Consider the following 11,952-nt stretch of genomic DNA (forward strand, 5'->3'; position numbering starts at 1 on the left):
GCTCGTAGTCTTGGTTTGACCTCAATTTTGGGTACTGGTGGGAACTTCACAGATGTGAGGAAACAGTAATTTTCCCAGTTAACTTTCAGCAGATAGGAAAAAAAAGTTATTACTTTATTGGCTATTTAAAGCAAATCATATAAAAACTCAATGGCTCTTGATCTCGAACAAAAGTTACATCCTTTTATAGAAATACTGAGGCATTTTGAAAATTTCAGGCCAATATTTCTACTTAGGTACGCTCTCTGATGTTGGTGTATTCTAATCTACTTCTAGGTGATTATTCCCAGCATTGAAAACACAAACAAACAAGCCTCAGGAAGACCTCTTAATACAGTGATGTATGTGTAGTCCAGCTGAATGAGGTGGCATGTATGATCTGACAAGAGTAGATAATGCAGTCACCTTTTGTTTGCCTTGATTTCACTCCCCAAATCATCATTTATTTTCCTATTTGCAGTGTTTAGTACTAATATGTGGACAGTATGGTTGGCACAAATAACAGCTTACTCAGGCTGACAGTTAAGCAGTCCCAAGCAGATTCACCCTTGGCTCTCACCCAGCAGCTGTCTGTAGCTCAGTCCCTTGCTGAGCTGCCCATTTGCTTTTGAGCAAGGAGCAGACAGAGTCAGCCAAGGCAGGATGCCAAGACTGAAAAGTGTCTGCTCTTATGGCTAAACCTTATGGGAGCATCAAGCTATCTGCTTGGCAGTCTCTAAGTGGACTATGGCAGAGACTCAATGCTCCTTGCAGCAGGACGAGCTGTTACCACAGGCTGTTTGTTGGGTGTCAGCCTTGGGCTTCTCCTCCTCCTCTCTCCCCATGGAGCTGGCAGTTTCGTAGTGTTTCTCTGTGCAGCATGGTCTCTTGCTTTGTAAGGATGCACCGTGTCATAGGTTGTTGTTCCTGTGTCACACCCCATGTAAAGCAATTCCACTCCAATTGTGGCAAGTTTGTGAAATTTCAGTGAGGATAGACAGTTCCTAAAAGCAGCTTTTAGGAGATGTGGAGCTATAATTTGCAGAGACGTTATGGCCCTCTCAAATGTGACATATTCAATTATTCTTTTTTGGGGGTCAGCACTCTACAGCTACACTTATCATGGCTGGAGCTCTTCTGTTCTTCTTCTCTGGGCCAACAAAAGACACCTCCTTGTCTGTCTTTCCAGCTTTTCCTTTCATAAGCTGTCACAATAGGAAGTTTCTCATTAATGACATATTACTGCATTTAAATTTTGCTTAGAGCTACCTATAGATGCCATGTAGTTGATCCATCCAGTTAGTTGTGATGCTGCTCTGGAGTACCCGGGCTGTCTTTGCCATTAGGGGAACTCCAGATTGCTTAAGGTGGAACATAACAGGTAAACAAAGAGCCCTAGGGACACACAATAGTTCTGCATCCTGGGGATTTTGCTTGTGGTGTCTGTCTCCTAGTTGAGGCTACAGCTCGTTTCATACTGACATTTTCTGTTTATGATTTTACTTCTTCAGATCTCTGTTGAAGAACTCGAGAGAAGTTTGGTTGTAAAGGTCAACAGGGATGCAGTTATGAGAATAGCTGTCTCAGGGGACCTGTTTACCCTAGACAAAGGACTGTATCAGCTGAATCTGACAGTAGGAGGCATTCCCTTCAAAACAAAGGACCTTATTGTGCCGGTAAGAACAGCACGATCACTTCTGTTGTTTTGGAGGTCTGAAGGGCTTGATTTCATTGATTTGTGTTGGGGTAATGTAGTGCCCTTCTGAGAGAAGTTCAGCCCGCCCTGAAACAGGCAGCATTATTGCCTTCTGGATACAGATTTCTCTCCCTTGAGTATAGAGAGAGCCGAAGCCAGGAGCAAAGCTGAGACTCTTGGTGAGATTGGGTGAGATGTATCCCACTTCAGGCCTGCAGAGTTAGGATACCACAGGACAGGAGCACATGGCAAAGCCCTGAGAACTAGCAGTGACCATACTGTCTTGGAGATGGTGACTACCCCTGGCATGCCAGCAGGCAGCGCTGGGCAAGGATAACATTGTGCCCTGAGGCAGGCTTCTGTTCCTCTCATGGAGTCATTCAGGGCCAGTGCTTCTCTGAAGCACTAAGCCAGGGGTGTGGTCTGGATATATGATTAAGAGCCAAAAACTCCTGAGGTTTTTATCCTGGCTCAGACACTTAATTCTCTCTGCTCCCCAGTTAACTGGGGAGAATGGTGCTGGTTGAGGCGCTTTGCAGGGAGCCTTCTCTTTACATATTACTTTGCGTTTTAATGCTGGAGTTGGGTCCAGGATAACAGCACGAGAAGCTGGAAGGAACAAGGTGTGCAGAGTAGCATGCACAGCCACCCCTCCCTGAAGCCAGAGCACAGCTTCTGCCATGACCGAGTCCAACATGATGTGTGTCATAAAGGCTGTTTTGCAATGACACAAAGGATTTATTTTCCCTTCCATTTGGCCTCCAGTGCTCACAGTGCAGAATTATGGGGGTCACAAAGCTCTAGCTATAAGGCTTTATAATTAATTGCAGTAATGATGTGCAGCGTGGAGAAGCAACAGAATCTACAACCAAATCAGTGGCTGCCCTAGCCAGTGCCCTTCAGTCCTGAGGAAACAAGCTGAGCCCGGAGCAGTTTGATGGGGAATACTGAGAACGTATTTGCTTTGGGCTGCAGGGTCGGGGATGCCACCAGTTGATTTCCATGTTTTTGGCATGACAAAGTGATTTATCCTATTTGATATCATAATATCCTCTGCACCTGAAATAGCCATTCTTCACCCAACAATAGTTTAAGGTGTGAGATAGTGATTTTCTTCCTAGATAAACCCTCGGCTGGATGGCTGCTTGCGGGCATGGAACTGGCTGAATGGGGAGGACAGCACTATCCAAGAGACCATAAAGATGAATGAAAGGATGCAATGCTTTGCTGTAGCAGGACGAGGGTCTTTCTATCCTGGCCGAGGTTTTGCTATATTTAATCTTACTTACAGTAAGTACTTCTATTGTTTTTTTTTTTCTAACTATTGTCCTGCCATTAAACATATGTGATTAATAAACAGTTATAATTCCATAGGTATGCCTAGCTCAGTGTTGATTAGTGGAGAAGAGACTGGCAGCTGAGGATGGTGAAGAAGTGGCTAAACTTGTGATTCACAGCAAAGGAAGGCTTATTTATCATGGCTAGTTAATAAGGATATGGCCAGCACGAGTTAAGTTCTCTCTGTGTGGCTCCAGCAGTGCATTTCATACCTCAGCTGACTCCAGCTCAGTTGCAATGCTGGGAGCTTCACAATCCCTCTGTCAGCAGAGAAGATGCCTCCAGCCCTGTGCAAGCCTGAACAAGGAGAACTGCAAGTTGTCGTGTCAGCTGTCTGTTATAGAATCATAGAATCCTTAGAGTTGGAAGGGACCTCTGAAGGCCGTCTAGTCCAACTCCACTGCATTGAACAGGGACACCACAGCTAGATCAAGTTGCCCAAGGCCTTACCCAGCCTGGCCTGTTTACCAATCTGTTTACCATACAGATTCAAAAGCTGCAAAGTATGGACAAAGTGCAGATGAGAGTGTTTCACACAGATGAGTCCTCAGCATCTTCATTTTTATATCCTTTTTTCACCTACAGACAATAATCTTCCTCTTTTATTGGGGAGATTATTTACATTTATACTCAGAGTATTGCAAAATATGATGATCCAGCATAGCTAACACGTGTGAGTGGTCTTCATAGCCAGCATCAGTTTTTGAATTACAGGGGCACTGGGTCAGTAAGGAAGGTGCCAGAAATTTTAATTCCAAGTTCAACAGGTGAGATGCAACATCACGCAATTCTGACAGGGTGATGATCAGGAGGTGATTAGTTGGTGATCAGTGTAGTGTACTTTTTCAGTTTAATACGGGCTTTTATAGAAGTATATGTCAGATTTGGACTTAGATGCCTCAGTGATTTTTTGACAGTCAAGAACAATGCCAGAATGGGGTGCCATGCCTTGCAGCAGTTCTTGACAGCCATGGGAATTTGAATCTCCCTTTGTGATAAAAAACTGAACTTTGTCATTTGGAATTCTGAAAAACAGTAGATTGCAGAAAGTAAAAGGAGGAAACCGATGCCATTTCCATGTCTGATTATATGTTCAGGTGCTTTGGCATTTTTTTATTAAAGAAATGTAGCAGTCCACCCATATGCTCATCCATCTATCCTCTTCTCCTGACAGAAACTGCACATTCTACCATTTCACCTGTTATTCTTATGTCCGTCTTGCTACGTTATTTTTTTTTCTTTTTGTAGTGCAGCCTTCCTCCGGGAATGAAACCAAAACAAGTTGGAAAATAGAAGTAAATGCTGTAATTCAGCCAGCAACAGATACCGGTGTGATGTTTGCTCTGGTTACAGAAGACGCATCTGTCCCTCTGTCACTATCTTTGGTTGACTATCACTCCACAAAGAAACTGAAGCAACAGGTACAGACTAAGCATTTTTCTACAGAAGACTCTTTGTTGTTTTTGGGGACTTGGTACTCACTTTCACAAAACAGCTGTCAAGTTATACCTGCTTATTTGCACGTGCCAGCTCAGAACATGGTCTGGGGCTGGAGTACCCAAGTCCTGCCCCTTAGGGATCTGTGTTGGACAGTTTTCATGAGCTCTTTGCAAATATAGTCTAAGTAAAAGATGAAACTGGTCTCTTGAATGCCATATTTTGTTAACATTTTCTGGCATAAAAGCTGTTCAACGTCATAAGCGAAAAATTTCCATTCTCCGGAGCTCTTCAATAATAATCTCAAAGCAGACAAGTTTAGGTGTCACTCCAGACCCTGTGTAAGTGTGGCGAGGTATAACGCAGCTCGCTGCCTCTTTACTTTTCTACTTCTCTTGCTGTCTAGTTTGTCATCTTGGCCGTGGAGGACACAGTTGTGTCTAGACTGGCACTAAATCTCTGTGATAAGAAGGAACACTCTGTGGACATCCTACTCAAGAAAGACCAGTTATCCCTGAGGGTAGATGGGATGGAAGGAGAGAGAGAATTAAGCACCTCTGAGTTAGAGGACAGCCTGTCCATCTTGGAGAGCTCTTTGCAGTCACCGGTGAAGACGTACGTGGGAGGATTGCCAGGTGAGCAGCCAGTTTCCTAGCAGGGTGTTCAGACTCTCACCTCACCTTGATGAGCTGGCAGTCGGGAAAACTGTCTCAGCTCATTGAAACAGGAGCCTCATTCTATGTTTCTGCTTGAGCAAGCTTTGTCTGCAATACAGGCATCTGATCTCAAGAGAGGTGAGAGTGTACTTGACAATTTCTTTTTTTCCTGAATGATTGTGTCCTTTAAGGATAGTGGGAGGCAAAAATAGGAAGAGAAGGTCTTACTGGTCAGCAATAGGGATGGTTTTTCTGAAGCTTCATTAGGTGAGAATGTATGAGCTTTGTGTTCTTACCCAAGTTCTCCTTGTGAGGACATCTCAGTTCTCATCTGTACTCCACAGCAGACATTGTAAATGCCATTAGCTTTGATAGGAAGTGTTAGAATTGGCCCAAGAATGCCGTGAGGGCTAAACATTTCATGCCATAGCACATGGCATCTGCCTTCCTAGCTTCTCAAACGTATGCGTCAAAGTTTTCTGCTGTTTTATGTCCAAAATGTAATCTCATGGTCTGATTCCCAGGCCTGTATGGGCTCCTGGTAGAGAAGTTCCCTGATAAAATGACTCATTCCAGTGGTCATGAGTGGCCTCACAGTGTCTGACTGAAGCTTGGAAGCGCGGTGATTCCCCTTGGCTGGTGTCCCCTTCAAGCTGAGCACAGCAGTCCACAATTTGTGAATTTCCTCCCAGCAGAGGGTACTTAGGCCACAACCAAGGGGCTATCACATTTTGTTGGCTTTTCAGCAATTCAGCTTCTTACCACAGGTCAGTTTGCTCTTCTGCTCTAAACCCAAGAGATCAAACTTTCACCTGAGTCATGAATTTTGGCTGAGTCAGGGGGCTGCCTCTTGTTCTGGCTGGACTGGTTTATCAATGCTGAGTCCCAGATACAGCTTTTTCCAGAGCACCAGGGTGCACTGTGAGCCAGCCATTGTACAAGCAAGAGGTGCAACCTGCTTGACTTCACGTCACCCTCAAATACACAAACCCTGTTCTGTAGCTGCTCCAAGTTCTCTGTTGTTAGCTCAGACTAAGTGGGTGAAGCACAGATTTCATTACCTAGAGCTAAGTGGGATCTGTCATAGCTATTGCTCTCAGACCCATTTGGCTTTTGTGGATGTAGATGCTTTCCCCTTTTGCTCAGTTCTACTGAGGAACAGGAATTCCTGCCTCTGGTCTGCTTTTGCCATTGAGTGGAACCCAGCACTCGTACTGAGAAGCCTTGTCACTTTGCCAAATGAATAAACATTTCAGCACCGTGGTTGGATTCATCGCTCTGGGTTAAATAACTGTATCAAATGGTCAGACCTAAGTGAGTTTGGCTCATTCAGAGTTTGATAACTTTACATTGTTCTTTTCCTGATTCATTACCCAGTGAACAAAAAAACCAAAGTGCAGTGGTCACGCTTAATCTCTTCGGTCTGTTTGCAATGAAGAATCCTGGGTCAAGATATGCATGGCATCCCATACTAAGTACGGGCAACACTGTAGATGCAAAAGAAATATTTAAAGAGGGAACATAGAGGCGTTTACTCTCTCTTCTGTGATATTTTCAATTCTGACAAATCCTAAATGATGTAAGCTATATGACGCATAGGTGTTTGTGCAGGCAGTGTGTATACCGACCAGGTGAACGGGCCTTTTAACAAGACTTCTAGCTCTTCACAGGACCACATTTCAAACAGATCCATTTCTAATCATAGCAGAAAATGTGACCAGATTTGCCACTGTAACACAAAGAAAATCTTCTTTGTAATTATTCCTGATTGTATCTTACAAATCCATTTCAAAGGCCCTGCCATCCCTAAGCTCTGCCACACAGGACAGCAATCTCAGTGATTCCTTTGCTGAGTGCTGAAGGCGTTAAGCACACCCTGACAGATTCTTCCGACTCAAAATTCAGTTGAAATTCACGTGAGGTACAATAAGACAGGTGCCCACTTCCGTGTACGAGTACAGTTCTCTAAAAGAGGATCATCTGAGCGTAGGTATGACGGATGTTTTTGCAGAAGATGCCCTCAGAGATGCTTGTTTCTCCTTTGGCACAGATGTTAACGTCACCGCCACACCGGTCACAGCATTCTACCACGGCTGCATGACGGTGAAGCTGAGGAGCAAGGCGCTGGACTTGGACGAGGCGCTGTACAAGCACAGCGACATCACATCCCACTCTTGCCCTCCAGTCGAGGCAGGTCCATAGGTACCACTGCAATGCGAAAGTTTTGTAATCAGAAACTTTCGTTGCTTTTCTTCTTCTTCTTCTTCTTTTTTTTTAAGATATAAATTATTCAGACCTACCGCACTGCGTGTATAGTTTCTCTTAAACACTGAAGTTATGTAGGAGCTACTGATCCTTACGTCAGATTGATTATTGAAATACTCCTTTGCTTTGAGGTCTAAAGGTTGTAATATATTTGTAAATAGTTCGGAAGAATAATATTAAACAAGGCAAAAGCACAGAATATACTTAAAGTGAATGTTATGTTTAGACTATAAGAGGCAGTTTTATCTGTAATTCGGGAAACCTGGTAATATATGAGTGTGGACTGGAAGAAAAATAATAATTCTGTATTATTTTTATTACCAACACCGCTTTCTGATTTGCAAAATATGAAAGAATAAAATATTTACATACAAGTTCTTAATTTACCTGTACTCCAGTTATTCTGTACTCTGCTCTTTGACAGTGGTATCGTGGGCTATGCCCGATGTGAAGATGAAACTAGTGAGTGTTTCTGTTTCATTTTGGTTTTGTTGTAGGCTAGGGGTTACGTGCTTATGTCAGTATTCCATGGGCTGGAGAGCAAATGGTTGCTGCTATTGTTATTGCTGCAGTTTCTGGTACTGCAGATAGAAGACTCAGTTGTGACCTTTAGAAAAAATTCTGGTCAGCAGAGAATGGGAAACAAAACTGGGTCAGCAGGAAACAGAAGGAAAGGTTCCATAAGCTGAAAGCCATATGGCTTTTTGTGTCAGTAACCACTGAAGCTAATGATGAGGTGTCAAGAACTGGGAATATTATGTGGTGATGACATTTTTTTGCTGCTTGATTTTTAGGTTGGCTCATTCACCGTGAGCATAATGGGAGCACAGAGGCTTGTGACTGTGAGAGCTCGCCAGGCCAAAGTGCAGTGCAGTGAGAATATGCGTGTGGGTTTGCTCAGGAGAAGCTGTAGCACCATGAAGTGCATTTAACTTTTAAGCTGTCCTTGTGCAGCTGGGGCAGGTTTTGCCTCCCCTGCCTCGAGGTGATAAACCTTGCTTTATTTGGTCCTTGTCTTCCCTCATGTTAGAGTAACTAACTGAGAAAGAGAGAGAGATGCTGTGGTGGAAATCCAAATACTGGGAGGCTAAGGTGACCCAGAGATTGCAGATTAGTCTAATAATCTGCATGTGACAACATCTGTGACCGAGATGTGGAGACACAGCAGCTGCAGAGGAAAGGATGGAGGAGGGGGAAGACTGTCCCAAACTTTTCCTGGTGTTCTGCTTTATTTAACAGAGGAAAGTATTCTCTTAGCCATTAGGCAGCATGACATCACAGCTCCGTATCATGGCCAAGTGAAGCAGCAATGATGCAGTAGGGTAGCAAAGAGGAGAGCTTTATCACTTTCAGCCAACCTACTCTTTTACACTTAGAAAAAGACCTGTCAGAAGGCCTTTTGATGCTCGGGTATGACCAGATGCCAGTCTGAAAGGATAATTGCTAATTAGACAGCAATAACAGACAGACTTGCTGGCAGACTGTGCATAGATAGTAAAACGCAGTAGTCATCCTGTGCTTTTCCTATTTGTTGCTAAGCAAGAGAAAGCAAGTTATTCCCAAGAGTGCTTTCTGCTACAGTCAATGATTCTGCATCAGCTGGAGATGTGATGGAGAAGCTAAGAAACATCTGTCTGTGGTTCTGCTGAGAGCAGGGAATCCTGAAGGTACTGTGGTAAGTAGCACTTCCTCACTGTGGTGGTCTGTTTTCTGTTTCTTTTTCCTGGTTATTCATCAAAATATGTCTCCTACTCTTGTAGCTTGGAGGAGCTCTAATGAAAACAGGACAAACTTAGAAGATGAAACGAACCGTGATACTTTGTCCTTTCAAAAGAAGTGTCTTAACAACCAAGTCTTATGTCTACCTTTTTTTTTTTTTTTTGTATATTTTTGTGGTGGTTCCCAAAAAAATAACGTGGCACAAGTGAATCACAAATACTCCTGGCCTTTGTGTTAATGTAAGTGGTACTATTTATGAGGCCAGATACTGGAAACACGGATCCTGTGGTACACTGTGGTAGTCTGCAGTGTCAGGCTTAATACTATGTTAAAGAGACTGTAATTCCATCTTCTAAAAGCAGTCTAATTCAGAGCTAAAAATATCTCCAGGACTGTGCATATCTGTGTGTGTATGTGAAGATACTTTGAAGAGATCACAACAGCCCCCAACCCAAAATGTGCTTTAGAAAAGAAAGGCGGAGTCTGGAGAACTACAGAAAGCGGGTGGGGGAGGGGGACTTCTGTTTTAAGCTTGATTGCTTTAATACTCTAATACTGGAGGAAAAGGCAGCTGCTTCTATATACTGTTGAGGGGAAAAAAAAGAACAAAAAACATTCATTTATTCCTCTTCAATCACTGTGCTTCGACCCAAGAGAAATACTGTTCAATTAGCAGCCTAGCTGCTCAACTCAGAAGGAAAAGGTCTGTTCTGGGTTTTGAGTCCAAAAGTTCAAAGATGTCCAAAAGTGAATGCAGGTGGTTCCCCAAGGGAAAAAAAGTACGTGTGCAGGTCCACTCGTGTTCCACTCAGTGCATGATCAGGGTGGTTGTGTTCTTCCCAATATGCATTCGCACAAAAAGGGCATTTCGGATGGGTTAAATTTTTTACTCAGAAGAAAAGCAGTGGCCCCCTCACTGACTTCTGTTTCTCTTAATTGGATTCAGATCACTGACCTCATCAACAATACGTGTAAGGCACCTCATCGTTGACCTTAGCACTGCTTGTTTAAACCTTCACATATCAGAAAAAGAAGGTAAAGGAACAAAACATGGTTTTTATGGCCCATATAATTTAACCTCTGATTTTATGCATATTAATACTGCTTTTTATAAAAAAACATAGACATAGAGCACACGAATTAAGAGAAATACATGAAAGGTGGAAAGTATTATGTAAAAGGATGATCATTCTTCGCTCTATTTTCAGCTGGTCTGATGGTGTCACTTCCTTTCATAGGAAACTGTCAAGTAGGCTGGTTTTGTTTATATAGTGTTTCTTTATATTTCCATAATACAAAGCAGCTGCTTTAAAATCAAGTGAGAAATACCTTCCTTTCCCCACTTTGCTCTTTGGCATTCAGGAAATTTCTGTAGCTTCACTGCTGTCTAGACAGTAAGATCTACAGAGCAAGCAGCGGTATCATCCCTCTTTCAGAAGCAAAATGCAGTGGTGGGATGCAGGCATCTGATGGGTTTTCATGCTGTAGTAGCCACTTTTGCTACAAAATAAGAAACCCATGTGCTGAAGGGTCTCAACTGGTGATCGTGCATGCACAGTGAGTGGGACATCAGAAGACTGTGCTGCCGTTCAGTACAACTAGGACAGGCTGCAGAGTTGGGTGGAAAGGAGCTGTACGAAGTTCAACAGGAGCAAGTGTAGAGTCGTACACCTGGGGAGGAATAACTGCATGCATCAGTACAGGTTGGGGGCTGACCTGCTGGAAAAGAACTCTCCGGTGAAGGACCTGGATGTCCTGGTGGGCAACAGGTTGGCCATGAGCCAGCAGTGTGCCCTGGCGGCCATGAAGGCCAGTGGCATCCTGGGGTGTATTGCAAAGAGCATGGCCAGCAGGTTGAGGGAGGCGATCCTTCCCCTCTCCTCCACCATGGTGAGGCAACATCTGGAGCACTGTGTCCAGTTTTGGGCTCCTCGGTTCAAGAAGGACAGGGAACTGCTGGAGAGAGTGCAGCAGAGGGCCACAGAGATCATTAGGAGCCTGGAGCACTTCCCTCATGAGGAAAGGCTGAGAGAACTGGGGCTGTTCAGCCTGGGGAAGAGGAGGCTGAGGGGATCTTACCAACACATAAATATCTGATGGGTGGGAGTCAAGAGGATGGGGTCAGGCTCTTTGTTGCCCAGTGACAGGACAAGGGGCAACGGGCAAAAACTGGAACATGGGAAGTTCCAACTGAACAAAAGGAAAAGCTTGATGGTGACAGAGCACTGGAACAGGTTGTCCAGAAGGGCTGCGGAGTCTCCTTCTCTGGAGATATTCAGGACAGGCGTGGGCACTTTCATTTGCAACCTGCTGTAGGGAACCTGCTTTAGCAGTGGGGTTGGACTCAACAATACCTAGAAGTCCCTTCCAACCCCTACAATTCAGTGATTCTGTGACAGGGTACAAACGACTCTGCTCCTGTCAGTGACACTGTTGCAAGTACTGCTGCTTTGCCTTGTCAGAGGGTTTTTAATTTTGTACAGCAGGAAAAAAATATGAGGGAATTCCGACCTTTCATCAGCTCTCTTTCAGTGGTTGCAGAATTACTGGACCAGCACTTGATAAGCTTAAAAATAAGTAATTGGGGTTAACATAGAGTGGTTTTGGTTGTGATCCTCTTTTGACTAGGAAGGAATTAATTCCAGTACTAAAATGCAGATTAAATATCTGTCTGGAAGTGGCATTTTCAGCACTCTGACAGAGCATTTGACTATGCAGACTAGACTGGCACAAGGTACAGATTAAAAAAAAATCCAATAAAATTCACCTTTCTGTTTGAAACCTGAGGGAACCATTCAGTAGAGCGCATTTCCCTCTGTTCTTTCTTCTGCCTTTGTAAATACAACAGCCTTAGATACAGCA

At 43.8% G+C, this 11,952-nt stretch overlaps 1 protein-coding gene across 1 annotated transcript in view; it reads left to right on the top strand.

Annotated features, from left to right (window-relative positions):
* The window catches only part of GAS6 (growth arrest specific 6), a 37,385-nt gene extending 29,632 nt beyond the window's left edge, over positions 1–7,753 (top strand). Inside the window, exons 11-15 of the mRNA XM_015277909.4 lie at positions 1,491–1,655; positions 2,797–2,965; positions 4,262–4,434; positions 4,857–5,085; positions 7,157–7,753. Coding sequence (XP_015133395.2) covers positions 1,491–1,655; positions 2,797–2,965; positions 4,262–4,434; positions 4,857–5,085; positions 7,157–7,308 — 888 coding nt within the window. The 3' untranslated portion in view covers positions 7,309–7,753. The remainder of the gene's footprint in view (positions 1–1,490; positions 1,656–2,796; positions 2,966–4,261; positions 4,435–4,856; positions 5,086–7,156) is intronic.
* The last annotated feature ends 4,199 nt before the right edge of the window (positions 7,754–11,952 follow it).

This window comes from Gallus gallus, chromosome 1 (genome assembly GCF_016699485.2).
Source record: "Gallus gallus isolate bGalGal1 chromosome 1, bGalGal1.mat.broiler.GRCg7b, whole genome shotgun sequence".
Lineage (NCBI taxonomy): Eukaryota > Metazoa > Chordata > Aves > Galliformes > Phasianidae > Gallus > Gallus gallus.